At 32.4% G+C, this 22,877-nt stretch overlaps 3 protein-coding genes across 3 annotated transcripts; 1 reads left to right on the forward strand and 2 right to left on the reverse strand.

Moving 5' to 3' along the window:
• The first annotated feature begins 6,203 nt into the window (after positions 1 to 6,203).
• On the forward strand, positions 6,204 to 10,697 carry LOC11440959 (26S proteasome non-ATPase regulatory subunit 12 homolog A). The gene is made up of 12 exons (XM_003630112.4): positions 6,204 to 6,316; positions 6,428 to 6,622; positions 7,356 to 7,463; positions 7,572 to 7,676; positions 7,766 to 7,822; positions 7,923 to 8,119; positions 8,958 to 9,057; positions 9,173 to 9,285; positions 9,384 to 9,534; positions 9,635 to 9,712; positions 9,965 to 10,187; positions 10,363 to 10,697. The coding sequence occupies exons 1-11, from the start codon at positions 6,314 to 6,316 to the stop codon at positions 10,181 to 10,183; spliced, it is 1,326 nt and encodes a 441-aa protein (XP_003630160.2). The 5' UTR covers positions 6,204 to 6,313; the 3' UTR covers positions 10,184 to 10,187; positions 10,363 to 10,697.
• A 494-nt stretch (positions 10,698 to 11,191) lies between these two features.
• LOC11428940 (ethylene-responsive transcription factor ABR1) lies at positions 11,192 to 13,066 on the reverse strand. The gene is made up of 2 exons (XM_003630113.4): positions 12,596 to 13,066; positions 11,192 to 12,180 (listed from the first exon to the last, which is right to left on the reverse strand). Exons 1-2 carry the CDS (start codon positions 12,894 to 12,896, stop codon positions 11,540 to 11,542), a joined length of 942 nt encoding a protein of 313 aa, XP_003630161.1. The 5' UTR covers positions 12,897 to 13,066; the 3' UTR covers positions 11,192 to 11,539.
• A 3,409-nt stretch (positions 13,067 to 16,475) lies between these two features.
• Positions 16,476 to 22,334, reverse strand: LOC112417266 (uncharacterized). The gene is made up of 2 exons (XM_024772613.2): positions 21,616 to 22,334; positions 16,476 to 17,052 (listed from the first exon to the last, which is right to left on the reverse strand). The coding sequence occupies exons 1-2, from the start codon at positions 21,676 to 21,678 to the stop codon at positions 16,678 to 16,680; spliced, it is 438 nt and encodes a 145-aa protein (XP_024628381.1). The 5' UTR covers positions 21,679 to 22,334; the 3' UTR covers positions 16,476 to 16,677.
• Between the last annotated feature and the right edge of the window lie 543 nt (positions 22,335 to 22,877).

A 22,877-nucleotide genomic window follows, 5' to 3' on the forward strand; every position in this document is an offset into this window, starting at 1 on the left:
TCATATGTGTCATTAAAATTAATCTTCAAATTAAATCAATCAAAATAAAATAAATAACTTTTAAAATATTTAAAATATACAACAATCCCCTGCATATTTCAAAAGTTTTAAATTAAGAAAATATATATATATAGCATGAGTCACCTTTGAGTGAAATGCATCGGAACGGTGTAGCAAGCTATGGAACCCGTCCTAGACTAATGAGACTTAATGAATTGGTTTAGCAAGTTATGGAACCCAATATACTTGATGTATGCTAGAGGTCTCATAATCACATTACACCCCCACAATTCTCGTGTAATAGCTGTGTTGCGCATTTAGGCCGTGCGCGTGTCTGGTTTTCATGAGTGCTCTAGAGACCCGCCACGGTCTCATGCAAGCGGCCCCACTTGACACTCATATAGGTGATTCCATCCGGTGCATGCTACAACCACCCCCCCCCCCCCCCCCCCCCCCCCCAAAAGGCTTATGACAAGTAATTTATTTTTACCCATTGAACCTTCTTCATGGGATCTCCAATCACAAAGTATGGGTTCCCATTACTTGTCGTTTTCGAGTGGCTATGTCTCATTTCCCTAAATTTCTTCCCAAGGGGTTTTATATACGGATCCGCTAAATTCACATATATTGACTAAGACGTCTCTAAGTCAATTAACCTCATATTTCATCAAGTCTATAAAAATAAACTCGGATTAAACAATAAATAAATACAAGTCTGCTTAGTTGTCTACTAAGCGACAACATATTCATCAATAAGATAAATCTACTTGCAGATTATTCTTATCGGATTCATATCTATTTGACATCCTTGTATTATTTTAATACAAAGGTTTATTCATTTTGTAAACAATATCTCATATATTATCAAACTAATTTCTATAATATACTTCATCAGGTCTACTTAGATAAATACTAAGCGACAACATCTTCACAAAGGGGAAATAAATTTATGATTAGTTTTATTTTTCATGTCTGCTTGAAAAACTTTCAGACGATAATACCCCACATTACGTAAAATAGATAGATTTCTATTCAGGTCTGCTTGAATGATTTTCAAGTGACAACAATATCAAAAATATCTTAAAATTTGCACAAGATAAATAGTAATTTGTGCTACTATTTCCACTACTACACCACGTTCTTAATTTTAAAGAGTAGTATGCATATTTAAAAGACTTACTTGGCTTTTTCATCAGCTACACCACGGGTATCAGGGACATGCTCCTTCATTCTGAAGGTAAATTCTATGATGCCATTGCTACTCATGCAATTGTTATTTTATTTAAGAGTATATCCACCAAGATCATTGCAAAATATGCTTCATATATAAGTTTTTCACTTACAAAACCATATATATGTCAACTGAAAATGACTCACACATATCCTTCTTTTACATGCACTTAATTTCCAGTTAAAATTAAAACTAGCTGATAATCAAACAAGCTATAAACTAACGGATGCATGCAGACATTAATATGATCAGATGACACATATCATCTTCCTAAATATAAAGACATTGAGATCATATTTATAACAATCAGAGTTCTGAAAGTTATCTATAATAAAATTTGCTCAAGTACCAGATTAATAACTCAATAAATGGTTCATAATGTTTTCAGAATTTTTAAACAAACACCAATTTCCAATAAGCACAATAGAATACCCAAGTTTAAATTGTAAAATCTATTACAATCATATTCTCATCATAAAATTTTCAAGAATGCCTTATATCAATACAATTCATAAAATGCATGGAACTCTCATATTTTACAACAAAGCAAAATTCCTCAAATTATAGTTCTCATTTATACACACACACAAAAAAAAATGTTAAAAAGGAATTCTCCTACTATAAATATCACATATTCATGAGAACCAAGACTAAAATAATATTTCACTAAATTAAACTTTATCAAAAATGACATAGTAAGTATTCCACATCTAATAAAATATTTCAATCTGTTTATTTCACTATAATTTGTTTCAAACGTATTTTGCTCAAAGTAATAGTTTAAGAGATCAAGAGTGCAATTTTAATGGTAGAAAACAGATTTAAAATCCATACAAAAGTCCATCTTCATTACTACCAAACTATCGTAATAATAATAACAATAAAATGGCACTTAAAAATATTTAACAACTTAAAACAAACAAAAGGAACCTGTTTCGAGGTATCATTTAGCATCTTCGCCAGTTTGCATTATTGATACTGAAACTTGCACCCCATCACATGTATCTCTCGCAATTAAAAACTTAGTATCCAGCCATCGAATTCGCAAGCAATACAAAATATAATTGCATCTCCCTTGTAGAAAGACTCCACCAATTTTCCAAATCTTAACTTGCGGTCACAGTTTTAAAAGGATAAATTCCAAGATTGTTGTACATGCGTAAACCGCAACCGCAACACCGCAACTTTAAGTAATAACGCAGCAACCGCAACTTCGAATAACACCGCAACTTCAAATAACACCGAACCAGATTCTGCAAAACAAACTAGAAAGTAAACCTGCAAAATTGAATGCGTTAGTATTAACCTGAGGCGTCACGAAGACTGTCCTTGAAATTTATCCGCCTCAATGTGCGCAAACTCCCCAGGATACAGCAGGTCCTTCTCCTAATGATGGAGGTAACAGAACAACAAGAACTATAAGTTTAATTTATCAAGTAGATGTTTATCTAGGAAGTAAAATGAAAAAGAAGAAAACAAGTCCAGTGAAGAAAATCGTCAAGGAAAATTAGAAGGAAAATTCTATGGTGAAATCATGAGAATGACTTTTTTGGTCAAGTTAACACTATAACATCAAAAGTGTTGTGAGTAACACCCCACTGTTTGTCTAGTGGCATCAAAAGTTCAGTCTCCATAGTATCATCAATTCATCAGATTAACAAGAATACACTTAATCTAATTTTATCCTACCTTGTTTTAAGTGTAACACTCCATAAAGTGTAACACTCAAGACTATCATATGATATCAGCAACTCTGTTTGCAAGTTAAAGATGTCAATGATAAAATAGTACATGTAAGTCCAAGATGTTGCAAGCATTACTAGATGAATTACTATTGATCATTAATCAGTAATCAAAAATTTAAAAATAAATCAAACATTAAGATTAAAATTAACTTTTTCAAAAAAGTCAGTTTCATGACTGCACCGTAAAAGCTCCCAAATTAAAATTGACAAACTATTCGAGTTTCCTCTTTAAAATGTAACCATAATCAACCAAAACCAAAATGTAGACAATGTTGTTCACCAAGTAGACAAAACATTAGGAGGCACCAAGTAAAAAATGTGATTGAAAGGGCTTTAAATAGATATGATTTCAATGTGGGATATATGAACAAACCTTATTTTGTGTCTCCATTCCCTAATGTTGCTCTACAAACAGAACTTTCTTGAGATATAAAGTTCCTAAGTTCACATAGTTTTCTAGTGAATATGGGGAGTCCATAGTAGAACACGTGGCTAGGCATAAAAAAAAAGTGCAGGGATATATCAAATGATGAAATTTTGAAATTGAAATATTTCCCTAGTTCATTACATTAACCAATGATTCTTTTACTTGGTTTACTATCTTTCCACCCAATTTGTTCCTAAATTGGCGGCAGTTAAAAACCATCTTTCATGAGAAGTTCTTTAAGGGAGAAATTGAAGTGAATGTCATTGATTTGGCCAAGATTCGAAGAAAATATGAAGATTCATTAGATATTACATCAGTTGATTTAGATTGATGAAGTCTAAAAGTATGACCATGATCCCTGAGTATGAATTGGTTGAAATGGCTGCAACTCAACTATGCAGCTTGAAACAAAATGGTTAGCTAAAGAGTCATATTCTGTGATTCAACGACTTCAGCTCCCATCAGCAAAAGATCAACTAAACATGTCTCTTCCATTAGCTCTTCTTGAACTGCATTCCAATAAGATTCTTCTTCCCTCGAAACAAACACATTTTTGCGGCCTTTTTCGGTAACTCCACCACACAATTCATTCTCTAGAGCCATTGCCTGTTCATGATTTATGATATTGAAGTCGAGGTTTGTATGTTGCTGCAACAATCCTTGCATGGACTCTTCTTGATCGAAGATTTCGTCTAGGATTGTATTTGGATATAAGTGATATTGCGATTGGTCTTGATCAAACAATATTTCATCTAGGATTGTGTTTGGAGATAAGAGATCTTCTGCTGGGAGTGGTGATAAATTTTCTAAGGTACACTCATGCAGCTGGTTCATGTAAGTGAATGAGTAATCAAATTGCTCATAATTCATCACATTCATGGTAGATAATTATCAAATAATGGCTCACACAGGTACTACTTGCTAGGATATTCACGTGAGTACTCTCTATATAGAGAGAAGCTAATCGTGAATCTGAATTATTCAAATCATAAAATATAGGTTGACAAAGTTGCTTCCACAAGCTTAAATGAAAGAAATTAATTTTAGTAGTACTTGTACTAGTACTAGGAAAGAGGTTAAGATCTCTTTACATGAGCATTGCACCAAATAGTTGGAAACTAATATTAAGAGATAAATAAATCATGGAAAAAGACGATTAAATTAAGACTTAAATATGTCATTAGTTCCTACACTTTTACCGTATTTTGGCACTAGTCCTTGTAGTTTATTTTGTTTGGCATTTATCTTTGGGCTTTGTAAAAATTTTGCAATTAGTCCTTCTATTAAGTTTCAGTTAAAAAAAAGAAAAATTAATTATTTTGTTCATTATTTTTATTGAGAATAATAAAAAAAAATCATTTTTTAAGAAGGATTAAGCTTCAACGCTATCACATTATCTTCTTACTTAAACGGTAGATCTACATTTTATTAAAATTGCTGAAATAAGCGAATTAAAATTACATTTTATATTGTTTCCGAAAAAATATTATATTCTTTAAAAAAAGAAATAAAATTTTGTATTCTAAAATCGTAAAATTAATAATAAAATATTTAAAGAATACAAGTATTTACCGTAACAATATTATTCTTTCAAACTTGTTGGTTTATAATATGTCATTTGAGCCTTTTTTTTACCGCTATTGATATCAAGAAAAATATAATATTTTTTGACAAAAAAAGAAAAAATATGACAGAATAATATCATTGGAAGATTTAAAAAAAACAAAAAGGGTTCAAGGACCAGTACTACAGTGCAGGGAACAATATCAAAGAGTGTTAAGACCAATGATATTTTTAAGTCAATAAATAATATATAAAATAATAATAAAAAGTTGGGATATTTTAATTCTAAAAATATTGTCTTTCAGTGTGTCATGTGACATGTAGTAACTCCTTCACAAAAAAAATGTGGCAAGTAATAACCGATCCACGTGGCACACCGTTAGTTTTTTTTTTTTTAACCAGGAACTTAACTAAAGGACTAATTGCAAAACAAAAAAAAAAAAAAACAAAGTGTAGGATTCAATGTCAAACAAAAAAAAATCAAGGACTAATACCAAAATAGGTGAAATTAGTTAAATATTAAATACATGTATAAGTATGTGTTGTTGGGGTTGCAATTGGATGACATTGTATCTATCTTTCTCGTAACCAGTTATTCTCTTTCATCAAAATTAATTTATTTTAATCATTCATAGAGCATTATCTCTTATCAAAGTACATTAATGTCACCAATATCACCAAAATTCAATGTCACCCAAGTATTTTCCGTGTTGTTGGGGGGAAGGTAGACCTCTGAGAGCAACAACGAGTTAATGATCTAGGATTATAAAAAAAATCAACATATCTCACTTATATGTTACTCGATATCCATTTTTTCATCAAATATGGAATTTCTAACTCACAGTTGACACACCAACAATCTCCTCTTGAAGCATGCGTCTATTTATCCGAGGTTACTTTCAATTTTTTCATCCACATACACTTGCATCGTTGGTGACCACCATATTATCAAAAAGACGTTCGATATAAGGATTTGATCATCTTTAATCAAACTGTCGGCGTTGAAACACTGAAAGATCGTCATATTACTTAAGTTTAGAGAAACCATAAAATTGAATTAGACATCACATATTCACAACATAAAAAAAAAACTTACATTAAGTAGATAACAACTATATGTGTATTTAGAGAACCTTAGAGATATTAGGGGGTCTAAGAGAAACATTCCTCTCAACGAACGGATTTTTGGGCCCAAACCCAATGGGCTTTTGGGAAGCATAAAACGAATTTCACTAATTTATAAACTCTATTTAAGCTTTTGTCACAATTTTCTTCTTCATTCAACTTTCATTGTTGCTGATAGATCTCTCTCTCTCTCGCCCAAACTTCACTCAACCAACCACAACCATGGTAATCTTCGATCTATTCTCTTTCATGGTTCATCGCAATCGTTTTCTACTTATTGATTCTCCCTTCACTGTTAATCCCACGCCATAATTGCTTTTCATTTCGTTTCTGTAGGCAAACATGGAGAATCTAGATGCAAAGATAGAACAATTGCTCAACGTCGAGAAACAAATGCGTCTCGCTGGCGAAATAGTCGGCACTAGAAAAGCTGCAATCGACATATTGCAACTCTGTTTTGAAGCCAAAGCATGGAAAACCCTAAATGATCAGATCGTCGTTTTGTCTAAACGACGCGGTCAGCTAAAGCAGGTATGAGTTGCAAATTGATGCGTTTTGTGTTAGGGTTTTGGTTTTATTTAATCGATTGGTAGGTTTAGGGTTTTGTTTCGTTTGAAACTATCTGTGTTGTTTTTTCAATTGTAGATTTCTTATGGAACATTTATCTGAAACTGTAGTTACAAAGAGTTATGGGTTTACGTTGTTTTAGACTTCAAAGGTTTCAATTTCACACGATATTAACATTCTTTAAAGAGTTCAGAAAATTACCAATACTGAATTAGCATCCTATTAGTAATTTTATGAACTTAAAGAATGCTACTTCAGTATTGTACAGCTTCTTTGTTTAATAACACATAATTTCACTGTTCAGTTCAGACACTATGGTCCTTTTTGGATTAACTACTTATTTGCAGCTTATAGCATTAGCGCTTATTATTATAAGCACTTGTATATATATATATATAAGCTTAATTAAGTTTTTCCTGTAGGAAAAGATTAAATAAAATTAACTTGTTTTTGTATATGTTATGAGTTGTTTTCATAAGCTATCTTGTAGAACTTATGAAATTACGCTTAAAAAAGCTTATGAGAACTGTCATGAGCTGTTTTCATAAGGTCTCCCAAACAGTCTCACAAAACTTATGTCAGTAGATAATCTTAAATAAGCCAATCCTAACAGGCCATATATTGTTGTATAATTGATACAAAAAGTGAGAATCGTGATTTGTTATGGTACTAATGAGCCTACTATATATTATCACAGGCTGTAACAGCTATGGTACAGCAGGCTATGCAATATATTGATGAGACACCGGATATTGAAACTCGTATTGAACTTATCAAAACATTGAACAGTGTATCTGCTGGGAAGGTGAGCATGTTATGTATGAATTCTCCATTCTGTTTTATTATCTTCTCACATAGCATTATCCATTAAAAGACATGTTTTACCAATTTGTATGTTGTATTGTGTTCTTAGATATATGTTGAGATTGAGAGAGCTAGGTTGGTCAAGAAACTCGCCAAGATTAAGGAAGAACAGGGGCTTATAGCTGAGGCCGCTGATTTGATGCAAGAAATTGCGGTCAGTTTTATTTCTCTTTTTTTTTTTTTTTTGCCTTATGTATTTTTTTCATTTTTGGATGTAACTGATTAGTACGGTAATCTTATCAGGTGGAAACTTTTGGTGCAATGGCAAAAACTGAGAAAATTGCATTCATTCTCGAACAAGTATGAGTCATTTTTTTTTTAATGATGACAGAAATTGTAGGCTATTAATATGTTTCTAATAAGTTACTGATTTGGGAATCTTCTACATTAAATTGTTTAGGTTCGATTGTGCCTAGACCGCCAGGATTATGTCCGTGCGCAAATACTCTCAAGAAAGATAAGTCCAAGAGTATTCGACATAGATGCATCTAAGGAAAAGAAAAAGCCCAAAGAAGGTGATAATATGGTCGAAGAGGCTCCTGCAGATATTCCGTCTCTACTGGAGTTGAAGCAGATTTATTACGAGCTAATGATTAGGTAATTGGTTTCTAACTTCTGATTTGTTGTAGCATTTCTTGTTTTATCTACTTGTAGTTACAATTCTTCTGCACACATTTTTTGTTCCTTTCTTTCAATACATCCTGCACTGCAATTGGGCACATTTATTTCCAATTCCAAAATTTCCGAAGTTATCCCTTTCTCTACTTTTCATTTTTGTCTGCTGCATCCCAGTTCTTAACTATTTTGAAACAAAGCATTATGGTCATCTCAGACCATATAAAATGAGTTTGAACTTTAGAGCTGTCAAACTCTGGTTATGGTCATCCTTCCGAACATTTGGATTCCTTGTCTTTTACCATTGATACTGTTCTAAAAAATAGTGAATGTGTCACTCTCTGTAAATGTGTTCTTCAGCAAAGTCAAGTCTATTACTTTCCCAATTCTTGTCAATTGTCATTTATATTTATGCTGCTTTGTCATTTATATTTATGCTGCTTTGTCGTAGAGTCCTGTTCATTTGAATTATGTACGTGTGAAGGGCAACCTGGCGCTACAAAACTCCTGTCATGACATGGTTTAAGAAAGGCTTTAAAGTTTAAACCATTGTTGTGGGTCTACTGTAGGCAGCCTTCACTCTTGCAATGTAGAGCAAAAAATTGGTCACAGTGGAGTATATGTGGCAGTAAATATACCTTAGCTTTCTAAACTTGGGTTGATGCTTCTATACCACTTCACTGACTGTGAAATCGATATAGATGAGTGCATGTTTATTTTATCTTCATGCTACATATTTTTCTAGTTTGTGGTTCATGATATTTCTTACTGCTGATCCTGACTTTTTTTTTTCCTTATGCTGTTTTCTGTCTGATTTTAGGTATTATTCCCACAACAATGATTATCTTGAAATTTGCCGCTGCTATAAGGCAATATATGAGATTCCGTCCATCAAAGAAAACCCTGCTGATTTTATTCCTGTCAGCTTTCTATTCTCTTTCTTTATTTGCTATCTTTGTTACTATTAGATTCTACTATGCGATACTTAATGATTAAACTTCATAACTTTTTTCCGAATATTGTCTTTACATACAGATCCTGAGGAAAATATGCTGGTGCTTGGTTCTAGCACCACATTCACCGATGCAGTCCAGTCTTTTAAATTCCACCTTGGAGGATAGAAATCTATCTGAGATTCCAAACTTCCAGTATGTTATCCTGTCTTTCATCTCACATCCTTTCTAATCATGTTAAAATATTTTGTTTAGAATTCCTTGTCATTGGACCTGTTACATGTTGTGTCTAGGCTACTTTTGAAGCAGCTGGTCACCATGGAAGTCATCCAATGGACAGCTCTTTGGGAGACATATAAGAACGAGTTTGACAATGAGATGGTCTCTGGAAAGTTTTTGAGTGAAAAAGCAGCTGAAGATCTGAAACAAAGAATTATTGAACATGTGATTCACCGAATTCCTTACACTTTTTTATTTTTTTTTATTTTTATGTTTCAGTTATTTATGTGAGTATTAACATGTATTAATTTTGTAAACCTTTCAGAACATTCTTGTTGTATCGAAATACTACGCAAGGATTACTTTGAAGAGACTTGCACAGCTTTTGTGTCTCAGCCTAGAGGTGTGTAATGCTAGTAATGGTTTTGTTCTGTTAGTCTTACTATAGTAACTTTTTCTTATGGTGTGTGGGAATTTGTGTTTCAAAGAAAAAACTATATCCTTGGAAAGTGGAGGTGGTAGTAGAATTGTGGTTTAATTTGTTTTTCATTGTTGACCTGCATGTGAAAATAGATGTTGTAAACCTGTAACTGAAACCATGCAGTAGAATTGTGGTAGTTTATTGTTCCTAATCAATTACTCATGTATAATTCAGGAAGCTGAGAAGCATCTGTCCGATATGGTTGTTACCAAGGCTCTGGTTGCAAAGATTGACAGACCAATGGGAATAGTCTGTTTCCAAACAGCAAAGGATAGCAATGATGTACTTAACTCATGGGCAGCAAACTTGGAGAAGCTGCTTGATCTTGTGGAGAAGAGCTGTCATCAAATACACAAGGAAACCATGGTCCATAAAGCAGCTTTGAAGGTTTAAGAAGGTAGGTCCATATATTGGCTCCTTTCTCAAATTTTCTCACTGTTGTGTTTAGAGAGATTTTCTCGATGGAAGAAGTATGTGATTTATGAAGAATGGTAGAATCATGACTATTTATTTCTGAAGTAATATTTGTTTTTAGGTTTTTTAATCATGATGCTTATTTCTGGTCATTTCAGGGGGTTCCTCAATACATGATATGGACTGAAGCAGTTGGTGAGGAATAACATTAAACAATTGTCTGTCTCTTCAAAAAAAAAACATTAAACAAATTGTCTCCAATTTATATTTTGCCATTCTTGCGTTCAGGGTAGATATGATATGATGATTCTTAGTGCTGAAAGTAGCTTTGTTGTATACTACTTTTAAATACCTTTTTTTCTTTTTTAGAATTACTGTTAAATACCTTACCACCGACTTGGACAAGATCCTAAACGGTCTTGTTCGTAGTTAGTGGCAAGAAGTTGATTGCTTGTTCTTCATATTCTTTCGTTTGGTCATATTTCTGCTTTCACTTCTTGCCACTTTTCGTTTTATTGTTCAAGTGCAGCTTGGATGTCTCGTATGTTTGAATATGATATATTTCTTCCTTCATAAACCCAATGCAACTGTTTTTTTTTGTTTGGGTGAAGAACAGACCAAATATAGTGTTCAAGTACCACCCCCCGTTTTTTGATTCGCTATAAACATAATTAACATATCTAAACCTGTTGAATAGATATTCAAAGGCAGTTAGAGATATCTGAAAGTAGTTTTGTTTTCTGATGGTTTGTCTTTTCATACCTTTTTAGTTGCGTGGGTTTGATCATTAAGTCATTTGCTTTTTTAGAGCACTGACTACTTCCGTTATGATTATCTCGTTTTAATTTTACTTGAGATTTAGTGATGAAAATCAATGTCTTCTGTGTATCATTAGGTTGGATTGATATATTGATAAAATTTCGTGTTGTATCTTGTATGTTGAATTGAATCGAATAGATTAAAAAATTACGTAATTGAAGAAAAAGATTCAGTGGAATAGTGAAGCCAAAAAAAAACAAAAACGGGCTAAGATAAAATTGATTAATTTTCATCCGCTCATATGAAACAAAATCTCCATTCCTCCATTTTTTTACAATGTAAAATAACGGGCTAAGACGCAAACAATAACTTTTCCCTCTCTAAAATAGCATAAACTCAAGAAAGTCTAATTTATTCATTTTTTTATATTAGTTTTATATTGCTTTGTCCCTCTTTCTTTTCCAAGCTACTCCATCACCCCCAACGATATATAATATTAGGTAGGGGACCAAAAAAAAGGTAAATACTAACGAAATACAACCCTTCTAAATTCTAATAATGAAATTGATCAAATAATCACCCTGAGGGAGAGGATCCAGAAGGCCATGCTGTCAAACCCGAAGGAATTGAAGAAGTTGTCTGTGGGGAACTAAAAGAAGAAGCAAAAGTAGTAGTTGTATAACTTGAAGAATAAGAAGCTGACGGTGACACTGAAGTTTGAAGAGAAGCCATTGGAAAGTTTTGACCATTGAAGTAGTCATAATACTTGTTTGAACTTTGCAAAGTATGAAGAGTTTCATTGTGAACTATAGGATCAGGATCAGTTCTAGGTTGATGTGACAAAAGGGCACTATTAGAATGTGAAATGTTCAAATGGGTCGGTGTTGATTGTTGTTGCTTGAGCTTAACATTTTCAGGGAAGTTGAGTTTTGCTTTGTTTCCTCTAAAACGCAATGAAGCTTGATCATAGGCTTTAGCTGCATCTTCAGCTGTTTCAAATGTACCTAACCATACTCTTGTAGCTTTGAAAGGATCTCTTATCTCTGCTGCCCATTTTCCCCATGGCCTCTGTCTTACTCCTCTGTATTTTCTTTTTGGTTGGTCTTCATTTTTCACATTGTTATTGTCTGTTCTGTATTCATATATTTGTTCTTCAACTTGGCTCCTTCCTGTTGTTGTTGTTACTGTGTTTGTCCAGTTGCTTGAACATTCTACACCTACATTACATAGAATCAAATCCATTAATATATTTTCTGCACCAAGACAGAACCAAAAATAGTTTGGTTGCTTTTATTTGTTGACGTGACATGCTAGATAATATGCTCACAAGCCACTTGGTGACGATTTTTTATTTTTTTTTAATCAGATATCTCTATATGTACAACTGCACGCAACTTTAGAGATTAATGTCTTGAGTTGGATGTGATCACAATATGCGACAAAGCTCCCCCTCGACTAATTAACTTATTCAACCAAGTCATCATGTGGGAGAATCCCATTTCGAAAATAACTTTTAACGAACTGTTTTATTTAGGGAGCTGGAGTGGAGGGTGAAAGAAATCCCAACAATAAAAAATAAACCTAATCCTAAACCAAGAAATTGTTTTATAAGATTATCATATAAATATTCACCTTGGTGCTTAATTTGGGGGATAGGAGAAGATGAATTGTCAAAGAATCCACCATCTTCCCTCCTTCTCTTGAGTGCAGAATTGCCACCATAAGATAAAGAAGTTGAAGAAGAACCAAAAGGCTTAATATCAATACCATCTCCTTCAAATGCATTGTGATTCATATTCTGATTCAGAACATTATAACCATCACTACCACCATCATTGTTCTGATCACCACATATCACATGTGTTAAAGCAGAGACCATAGCTGACATCTCTCCCTCTCTATTAAGACCAGGAAACATCATTGGCAATGGCATTGACAACGTTAGTTCTTGTCCCTCTTCAATATAATTCACCACCTTTTCAATTACCCTTCAACACCAACTTTAATACAACACAATACTTGCACTAAACTGAAATATGAATAAAACAGTAACACAAGTATACGTATATATAAAATTCTTGATATCAAATAACTAACAAGTTGACATTGCTAAGCATTGAATTTCAATTAAGGATTAATACACTAGCTATATAATGTCGGGTCAAAACAGTGTAGTGTGAATGCTAAAATTGTGTGGCACTCGTGTGGAGAGAAACAAGTTGACGGTTTCTAATTATTTTAAGCTCGTCGGTGTTGAGCTAAAAAGTTGAAATAAAACAGTGAATAGCCGACATTAAAATAATAGGTGATTTTATTTTATAGCTGACTTTTTAATTAGTTTTGACACGTTGTTTCCTATAGTGTCTATAGATGAAGGTGTTACTTGTTAGGCTTGATTGAAATTGTAACCCAATTAGATTGGTTAATTAAAGTTTTTGAAATTCAATTTTAACCGTCGGTGTCAATTGGTATAAGCAAGTTGTATACAATCACAACAAGTTGTTCTTTTATTGATGATATTTGTAGATATTAGTTGATACCAAATTGGCAAGTTGCATCCTAAGAACTACAAGTCGTTAGTTCAGCTTTTTTTTGTTACATCTTACAACCATGAGTATGCAAGTCAGACTCATCTACCTCACTGGACTTAATTGTCGATACCCATGACTTCTCGACTCCTTAAAACTGACGTGATTTTGTCCAAAATTAAAAAAGAGTTTAATTGATATGCCCTTCTAATATTAAAAAGTTGGATTGATATGATGACGTTGGCTTGAGACCTAATAGTGTACTTAAAAATAAAAATTAAAACATTGACAAATTTACACTTTTAGATTTTTAACTTAATTTTAAGTAACAATTTATTTCTTTATTTTATTTTTCATTGCAATTTTGTCATTTGGTCCATTTGCATATTGATTTTCAAGTTTCAAATTCATGATTTTCTTTTCTTCTGACTCTCATCTTTAAATATATAGTCTTTCATGTATGCTTGGATATGAGAAGTTTGAAAATACATGTGCAAATAGATTAAAAAGACAAAATTGCAATAAAATAAAAAATAAAAAGAATCAAACCTTTGTCTAAAATTAAGCTAAAAGAATAAAAATATAATTTTGCCTAAATTTTTTTACTCTTGCATCAAATTACATCTCATAGTGTAGATAGTTGTGATAATATTTAAGGAATCAATATGTGCGCTATGAGATGTAATTTGAGTGAGTGTGTAAAATATTAAGTGCATAGCAATTAAAAGTTTATAGTAACAAGTAAATTAATTTATTTAAAAAAATATTTTTATGTTTATATAAAATTAGTTTAAAAGTTAAATGTAATGCTTTGCATTCTTTTGACATGTTCAAATTCACGAGCAATTGAAGAGTTTAATTTTTGAAATATACAAATGGACTCCAAAGAATGAGAAAATTATTATAACTAATTCTAGAAAAGTATTTAGAAAGAAGTCTTTACTCCTAATGCAATCCATTAAAAATTTGGTTAAGTTCTTTCCAATGTCAACAAAGTTACAAACTGCATATCAATTACAAATGTGTAAATAATAAATAGTTTTACATTATCAATCAATTATAAATATCATATCATTAAAAAAAGTTATTTTGAAGAGTTGAAATTAAAAACTTCATTAGTCCTCTTTGAGCCGACAACTGACCCTTTTCCCTTTGAATGGAATAGTAACAATTACCGTCAATATTTGTTCTTGAAAAAAAGATGCATACACGATGATAAGATATGTTACTTCTATTTGTTGCCATTGTTTGAAGTAATTTCTTTTTCGATTTTGGTCAACGATTGACCTCAAACATACGCGGTTATACAATCATAGACATACATACATAGTATCCACGAACGGATAAAGATTAGAGACATGATTTTGACTTGAGTCATCACCATTTCCTTCTTTTTTATTTTGTGGATAATAGAGTGAATACACCAAAAATAGTATAAAATTCATCGAAATATTTTTTATTTCATAATATTATATGACTATATGTTACAAATCACTATTTTTTATCCCTATTTTTCAATCACTATTTTTTGTTTCTATTTTTGAGTTAATTTTTATATTATTTTTTTAATAAAATTGTGTAGAAATATGTAGAATATTGTAAAAAAATAAAATTAAAAATAATTTTTTTTAACAAAGCATAAATTATGAATTTTTAAAAATTCATATTTAATTCATGTTTTGTTAAAAAATTCTAATTTTTTTTTAAAAGATTCTTATGATACCCGAATTAAAAAGATATGTGATATATAGAGTAGTTTGATTCGAATTTACACCATCAACCAACACATCAGCCTAAGTGTAAAGATATATGTACTATATGAATTTTTCAATTCAAGCTTCATAGATTTATAGCTAAAGATTCAGTTTTACTATCATGTCATTGTGACATATTAAATATGACAAATATGCATGAAGATTTAATCATGGCTAGTTCTCATGATGTACTTGAAACTCCTCTTGACATGGATTCTCTCGATAATAGACTACCATTAGAGCCCCCCTTGGAGTCCTTTGAAGGAATGTAGTTTGCATCAATTGACAAGGCATGGAATCACTACGCAAGATGTAGTTTGCATCATCTATGTTTCCTCTTGGTCAACTATACCTACATAATAACGTTTATCTTTTCGAGAATAACGCTCCTATTTTTTAAACTCTCTTTTTCAAGATTTTTTTTTTACTTGCCTTACAATAGCAGTCAACTCATACATCTTTGGCTAACCACTTTGTTTCAAACTGCATAGTTGAGCCATACTGCAGCCATTTCAACCAATTCTACTCAGAGATCATGATCATACTTCTAGACTTCATCAATCTAAATCTACTGATATAATAATCTAATGATTCATCATATTTTCATTGAATCTTGGCCAAATCATTGACATTCGCTTCCATTTCTCCCTTAAAGTCATTTTCATTGATCTTTGGTTAATGAACTAGGGAAATATTTGATGTAGTATTAAAAGTAAGTATTTTTGTTATTGTCTTCATAGGAACTGGTGCGATATTCTTAAGCCGTTCAATAATCGGTATCGTTCTGAGCTAAGGATTCGATATTGTTTTGTTTCATAAACTATAAAACTACGGACTTGTAAGATATATGAGAGTTAATAGGAAAATGATTATGTTGGGATTAAACTTCATCAACCTACATATATGTATTTTAGGATTAGTGTTGCGGATTCTAATTATCAATTGATATTATCACATATTGCTCAACAACATCATTCGTGTCCAAATGATGTCGTGATTTCTATTGAGTCGTCTAATCGTCGATTTCCCAAACTATTAAACTTTCTAATAGTCAATTGTATCGTTGTATAGTTGATTTCCCAAACTATACAATGATACGAAAGCTTTAAGTTCCAATATTCAAAGTGATTATCAAACCTAAGTTCCATGTCTAGAACCTAAGCAATGATAGAAGATTATTCTCAACTAGATTCAAAAAGTATTTTTCAATAACAATTCAAATCCATAGGATAGAAATGAAAAGCAAGAATAACATCAATATCTTAAGATAATTTAGAATCACACAACATCCAAATCAAAGGGAATACATACTAATAGAGTTAACTGCATTTAATCCCCAACAAAAAGAGTTTAGCTACTCATTGTCATGGTAACCTTACAAGGAGATGGAATAAAAGCAAGCCATGATGTATCAATGATCTTGTGAATCCCTTCAATCTTTGTGCCCCTTGCTCCTTAATGGTCTCTCTATGTTTCCCCTGTTTTCTCTCTTCCTAAAGTGGCTTATGTTATGATGATTCTGTCTGAAATGAGGGAAATGAGCTTTTATACATATGCTGAAAAAGTGACATTTCGCCTGGCGAAGTTTGGCTCGCCATGGCGACTTGAGCTTTCTTTGCCAATGGGTTTCTGCCACGTAACTTTGATCAGATAAAACCGCCTTTTTTTGCCTGGCAGAATTTCTGCTCGCCATGGCGAAGTACTCTTGTCCTGTTTTTCCAACTCTCTGGAACTGCTCGCCATGGCGAAGTAGCTTTTGCCACTTTTGTTCTTTTTGGTCCTTGATTGATGTTTTGGCACTCAATTCCTGCACAAATGGGTAGAGTAAGATGAATAAAGCGTAATAGGTCAATAATCACTTTTCTCTTGGCTTTTCCCTGAATAATTTGTGAAACTAGTAACAAACGTGCCGTAAATAATCATTTGAAATAGTAATTTCTGGCACTTAACAATATTTCAATTTCAAAATTTCATCATTTGATATATCCCCACACTTTATTTTAGGCTAAAATATGCTTCTGGTCCATGCAAATATAGCGAATTTGGGTTTTGGTCCCTGGTAAAAAAAAAATTGAAATCCATCCCTGCAAATTTTTTTGTTTTTTAAAATAGTCTTTGGCCCCACTTTATTGATGATTTGGCACATTTATGCCTATGTGGCATTGCTGACTGTACAAGAACATACACATGGCACTCAGGTGGTAATTGCCTTATTTAAAATATTTAAAAATCAATTTATTTAAAATTAAATTTAGTTTTTAAAATTAAAACGATTTAATTAAATTAAAAAATGAAAGAATCAGCATTACCAAAAAAAATCTTCTTCTACTTCCTTGCGAATTCTTCTTTCCTTGTTTTCCTTCTTTCCATTATTTGTCTCTCATCTCAGATCTAAAATTTCAACTTTTAATTTATGAGATTGATTTTTTATTTTTTGAAATAAATTTTTAGATTGATGTTTTTTGATAAAGGGTCATGGGTATTTTTCCCCAATCGATCCGGTTCAGATTTGTTGGATTGAGTTCATCCTCACTGCTTGCTCACAGAGGTGATAAAAGGCGGCTCTACTCATCCCCCATACCCCCGCCACCACAGTAAACAACAACAAAAACAACCTTCAAACCCAAATCTGACCTTTAAACTCTTCTTTAATCTTCAAACTCGAATTCGAAGTATCATCCAAGAAAGAGGGAAAGGTGAAAGCTGAATTTGTTGGAGCATGAAGCATGAATTTGTTGCTTTCTAAAATTTTGGATCTGATTCAAATAGGTTGGATTGAAGTGTATTGGATCCAAAGAGGGAAGTGGAAATAATGAACAGAGAAGAAAAAGAAACCGTGGTGGTGTTAGGGAAAAATTGGGGACCGAGAGAGTGAGTTTTGTTGGGGAATGATTTACCTCTTTGTTCTTGTTGGATGATGAATTAATTTCTTCCTTTTTGTTCATGTGGATCTGTATTTGAATTATGTTTATTATTGGGTTTTGTTTCATGTTGGATGATGAACTAAGTTTTTTTTTTTTTTTTTGCTTTGAAATCCTTCACTGTTGTTGGTTGGATGATGAATAATGAGATGAATACATGGCTTGATGATGAGCTGGGTTGGAGATTAATGTTTTGGATGAAAATATTTTTTTTTTTAAAATATATCCTGCAAACTTAATTGGTTTTTTAAATTAAATGTTTTATTTTAAGTTCAAAAATATATTTTTTTATTTTAAAAAAATGGTTTTTAAATAATTAAATTGAAACAATTGCCACGTGGCAGCCAACTGTGCGAAGTTACACAGTCAGCAAATGTTATGTAGGAAGAAACACGCCAAATCATCAATAAGGTGGGGCCAAGGACTATTTTAAAAAACAAAAAATTTTGCATTGATGAATTTAATTTTTTTTTTTTACCAGTGACTAAAATCCAAACTCGTCATATTTACACGAACCAAAAGCATATTTTAACCTTTATTTTATGCCTAGCCACGTGTTCTACTATGGACTGGGGTATTCACTAGAAAACTAAGTGAACTTTGAAACTTTGTATCCTCAAGAAAGTTCGGCTTATAGAACAACATTAGGGAATGGAGACACAAAATAAGGTGTGTGGGGTGAGGTTTAGTATGGGAAAGGGAAGTTGTTTCCCTTGATGGGAAAGTTTAACCACAACCATAAATTTAATAGTTTTTTATTTGGATGGCTGAGATCTCTTACTTGGTAATTGTTGTGACTTTTTTATGGTTATTGTGTAACAAAAAAACCAACCCCACCAAATGATTAATCCAAGGGTCCTCATTCAGTGTTATCATATTCACTAACACACACCCACATAATCAAACTCGTTTTTGTGCCCACCGCAGTTTTCTTCATCATCCTCACTCTTTTCTTCCTCCTCTATGGTTTTGATTTCTCAACCACTATCACAGCCATGAAAGCTCAAAAGAGCTTAGAAGAGCAAAAGGAATAGTTGTGACCCAAATAACCATTCAACATTATTTGGAGGTTAAATTCCTTAACATAGGATTTCCTTCATTCAAGATTAATGGATTCTACGATTCAAAAAAAAAAATGACTGGATTCTTCCGTCAAAATTAATGGATCCTTCAGTCTAATTTTTCAATACATTTTTTTTTATCAAAATTTAGGGATTAAGATACAACAATGAAAATTGGCGGTGACAACCCGTAAATTCCAATTCTAGCCACTCATTAAAAAACTAGCAATTCCAATTCTAACAACTCGTAATTTTTCAACTCAGTAATGGATGCAGTATTAACAAATTAGAGTTTATGGATTCACAATCAATCATTAAAATCAATACCCTTTTCTCTTTCATGCAACCAATCACCAACAACAACCCAACTAGCAACCACTCCTGCTGCTGCTCTCTCCTTCTATTTGTGACATTTAGTTTTAAAGAAAAATAAGGTTTCAATGACAACAACTTTAGGACAAACTGAGATACTGGAGCGGACGGAGAGAGAAAGGAATGTATACATTCCGAAAGAAGTGCCTACATAGTAACTCAGCATTAAAAAAACTAATTTCATTTTTATTTGTTTTTTTTGCCAAACCGGTTGTCCACCACCACATGTCTTGGGAATTGGAACTTTCCCATGGTAGGAAACAAGTTTCCATTCCCAGGTTAAACGTTACCCACATTGAAATCATGTCTATTTTAAGCCATTTCGATCGCATTTTTTACTTGGTGCCCCCAGTGTTTTGTCTACTTGCTGGACAACATTGTCTCATTTTGATTTTGGTTGATTATGTTCACATTTCAAGTATCTATTCTTGAAATTCGAATAGTTGGTGGATTCAAATTTTCCTAACGATTTTCTTCATTAGACTATAAGTTAGTCTAGATAGATGTTTGATAGATTGAGTTTCACTGATGTTTGTAACACTCTTTTCATATGTATATGATTTTCTATTTATATATTTTCTTCTACATTCATTATATTTAGCTGCATCAAGACAATCTTTCTGCTTTTATTGACAAGGAACGATAAAATGGTAAAAATAATTAAATGAAGGGTAAAACTGAAAGAAAAAATATTACACCAAAAAAAAAAGTCGTTTTTTTATGACCTATTAGGGGGTATTCCAAAAAAAAAAAATTTTACAGGGGCGTAAATAAAAAAAAAAAATACAGGGAGGAAAACCAAAAATGACCTATATTACAGGGGGATAAAACACCATTAACCCTATTTTTTATATAAGGTCAAAATAATATTTTTCTATAGTATCCAATATTATTCCTATTGTTTCTTTCAAAAACAAATACTATTCATGTTGTTATGGGTTGTTCCTCCTGTTATTGTGAATTGTTTCTATTTTAACGGGCATAACTACTTTGTTTTTTTTTAGGGAGTATAACTATTTTTTTACTTGATAATTGAAATAGGTGTTAATTATATTTTTGGTCGTTTGATGGTATTGATTTAGGACCTGGGAGTGTGCTTCTCCTCGAAGTTTCAGGTTCGATTTTAGAGGGACTAATTTAGCTTCTTAAAAATTTATTCACCTTCAAAAGTTTTCAATCACCATTTATAGTCCCTACTTTTAAATCAACTCATATGTATTGTTTAAAATTTTGAATTTTTCACGCAGTCATGTTTAAACATTGTAAGAATCTCTCCTAATTTTTTAAATTTATCTAACAAAACATGAATTAAATATAAATCTTTATGTTTTTGGTGTTTAAAAATTCAAACTTAATTCAAGTTTTGTTAAAAACTCTTACAATATTCTAAATATTGTCCCATAACTTTTATTAATATTTTTCAATAATTTCGTCATTTGATTAAGGAACCCACTAAAAGCAATGATTCCCCATCCTAATAAGTGTCACAAGGGCATTGTATAAGGAGTCACGGAAAAAAATAGTTTTGAAAATAAAAGTCAAACACGTGTAAAATTTAATGCTTTTAATTGCTTAAACAATACCTTGAAAACACTCGTTAGCATTTTCCTTTAATTAATTACTTCATCCGTCCTTATACATAAACACTCGTTTGACCGAAAATTTGTCCCTCTGTATAATCTCATTTTCAAATTACTAAATGCATTTATTATTATTTTCTCAAATATACACCTAATTAATATTATTAAACTTATCTTGAAATATAAAAAGTCAAATTTAATATCATCATTGTATATTTTATCTCCCAAAAAAACTGAAATCAACAATGCAAGGCTATAAAATTTGTAGAATAAGCGGCAGAGCTAACAGTGCTTTTCCATCCAGAACCTACTTCACTCTAAAAAAGTTAAATCAGTTCATACGTTGTTAGATACGAATGATAATTTTAGGACATCAACCTAAGATTTAGCCCTAGTATATTGTATAAAAAATAAAGCACATAATGAATGTATTTACCGGTAGTAGTAGAGCCCCAAGAATCAATGTCACCAAAGTATGATAGAATAACTTTTTTGCCATGCTTTTAAGCCTCTTCTGCTCTCACCAACGACAGCATTTGTCGTCGATGCTGCTACTGACGCAGCGGTCGCTGCGGTTGCCGCGACAATAGCAGCAACAATTGGCATTGCAATTGCTGATTTGAACTCTTTTCCACAACAAACGCAACCGCAACCAGAATTTCCGGCGAAAGTATTGAACTTGTTGGAAGCATCGTTGTTCTTGAAACTCCGATACACACCACCTTCTCCGGCGGTGAGACCTTCTCCAGCAACTTCTTAAGCAAAAGTAATCGACTCTCTTGAAGCATTTACAGTGGAACGCCAATCCACATAATCTCCATAATCTCCTACACCCGGTGGGTTCAAGAACTCCCAATCCGAAGCACGGCTGCGATTCTTGGAAGGCAAGGGGTCTCTGGCGACAGAGACAGTTGGTAGAATTGTCACAGGTCCAAAAAATTCTTGAATGGGGGATTATTCAACAAAGAGTGTTCACTCATCAAAATCGTAGTGAGATAGAGTGAGAGTTGGGTGGCTAGAGTGGTGGTAGAGTCGGGAGTTTGTGGTTGGTCGCGAGAGACTGGGGACGGTTCGGTTATGTCACAGTTCTTGTTACCCACACTGCTTGAATATATAATAAAATATGGTGGGCCCAATTTTAAATTATGGCTTAATTACATAAATAATTTGTTGTTTTTATTTGTTCCCCTAACTCTAATTTTTTTTTCCATTCGGTCCCTTAAATATGTTTTGTCAGTCAAATTGATAGAGTCCGTTAATTTTTCTAATGTCTAGTATTTCAGATGTGATTTCAGTTATTATATTGTACGTTTATTGCATGTAACAGTTATCCACCAACACCTAATTTGTTTCACTTTTCATCATCTTCCCTCTTCTTTCTTCCTCATCATCAACAACAGCACCTAATTTTTTTTCTTCATCTTCTTCCCTCATATTCTTCTTCATCTTCATATCATATTCCCCACAAAAATTAAAAATTAAAAACTCATTATGTTTTTACAAACCTAATCTTCATCTATACTTATCTCAAAGATCCATAAATTCCTTAAAATTAACCCAACAACATATGAAAATTTTCTCATCCAAGTTCAAAATCAAATTTGATGAAGCTGGTGGTTGAGAAGCACCCACCCCAAAAATTCATCAACAACTAGAACCAATTTTATAACTTTTGTATCAATTTCAACAAATATAATC

Source organism: Medicago truncatula, chromosome 8, assembly GCF_003473485.1.
Source record: "Medicago truncatula cultivar Jemalong A17 chromosome 8, MtrunA17r5.0-ANR, whole genome shotgun sequence".
NCBI lineage: Eukaryota > Viridiplantae > Streptophyta > Magnoliopsida > Fabales > Fabaceae > Medicago > Medicago truncatula.

Coding starts and splice junctions, on each gene's coding strand:
- LOC11440959 (XM_003630112.4), top strand. Junction 6,623..7,355: donor GACGCGGTCAGCTAAAGCAG/GTATGAGTTGCA, acceptor ATATTATCACAG/GCTGTAACAGCTATGGTACA. Junction 9,713..9,964: donor TTTTGTGTCTCAGCCTAGAG/GTGTGTAATGCT, acceptor TGTATAATTCAG/GAAGCTGAGAAGCATCTGTC.
- LOC11428940 (XM_003630113.4), bottom strand. CDS start 12,896: ATGCCATTGCCAATGATGTTTCCTGGTCTTAATAGAGAGGGAGAGATG. Junction 12,181..12,595: donor CCCCCAAATTAAGCACCAAG/GTGAATATTTAT, acceptor TATGTAATGTAG/GTGTAGAATGTTCAAGCAAC.
- LOC112417266 (XM_024772613.2), bottom strand. CDS start 21,678: ATGGCAAAAAAGTTATTCTATCATACTTTGGTGACATTGATTCTTGGG. Junction 17,053..21,615: donor TTGGGGCTCTACTACTACCG/GTAAATACATTC, acceptor CCATTTGTGCAG/GAATTGAGTGCCAAAACATC.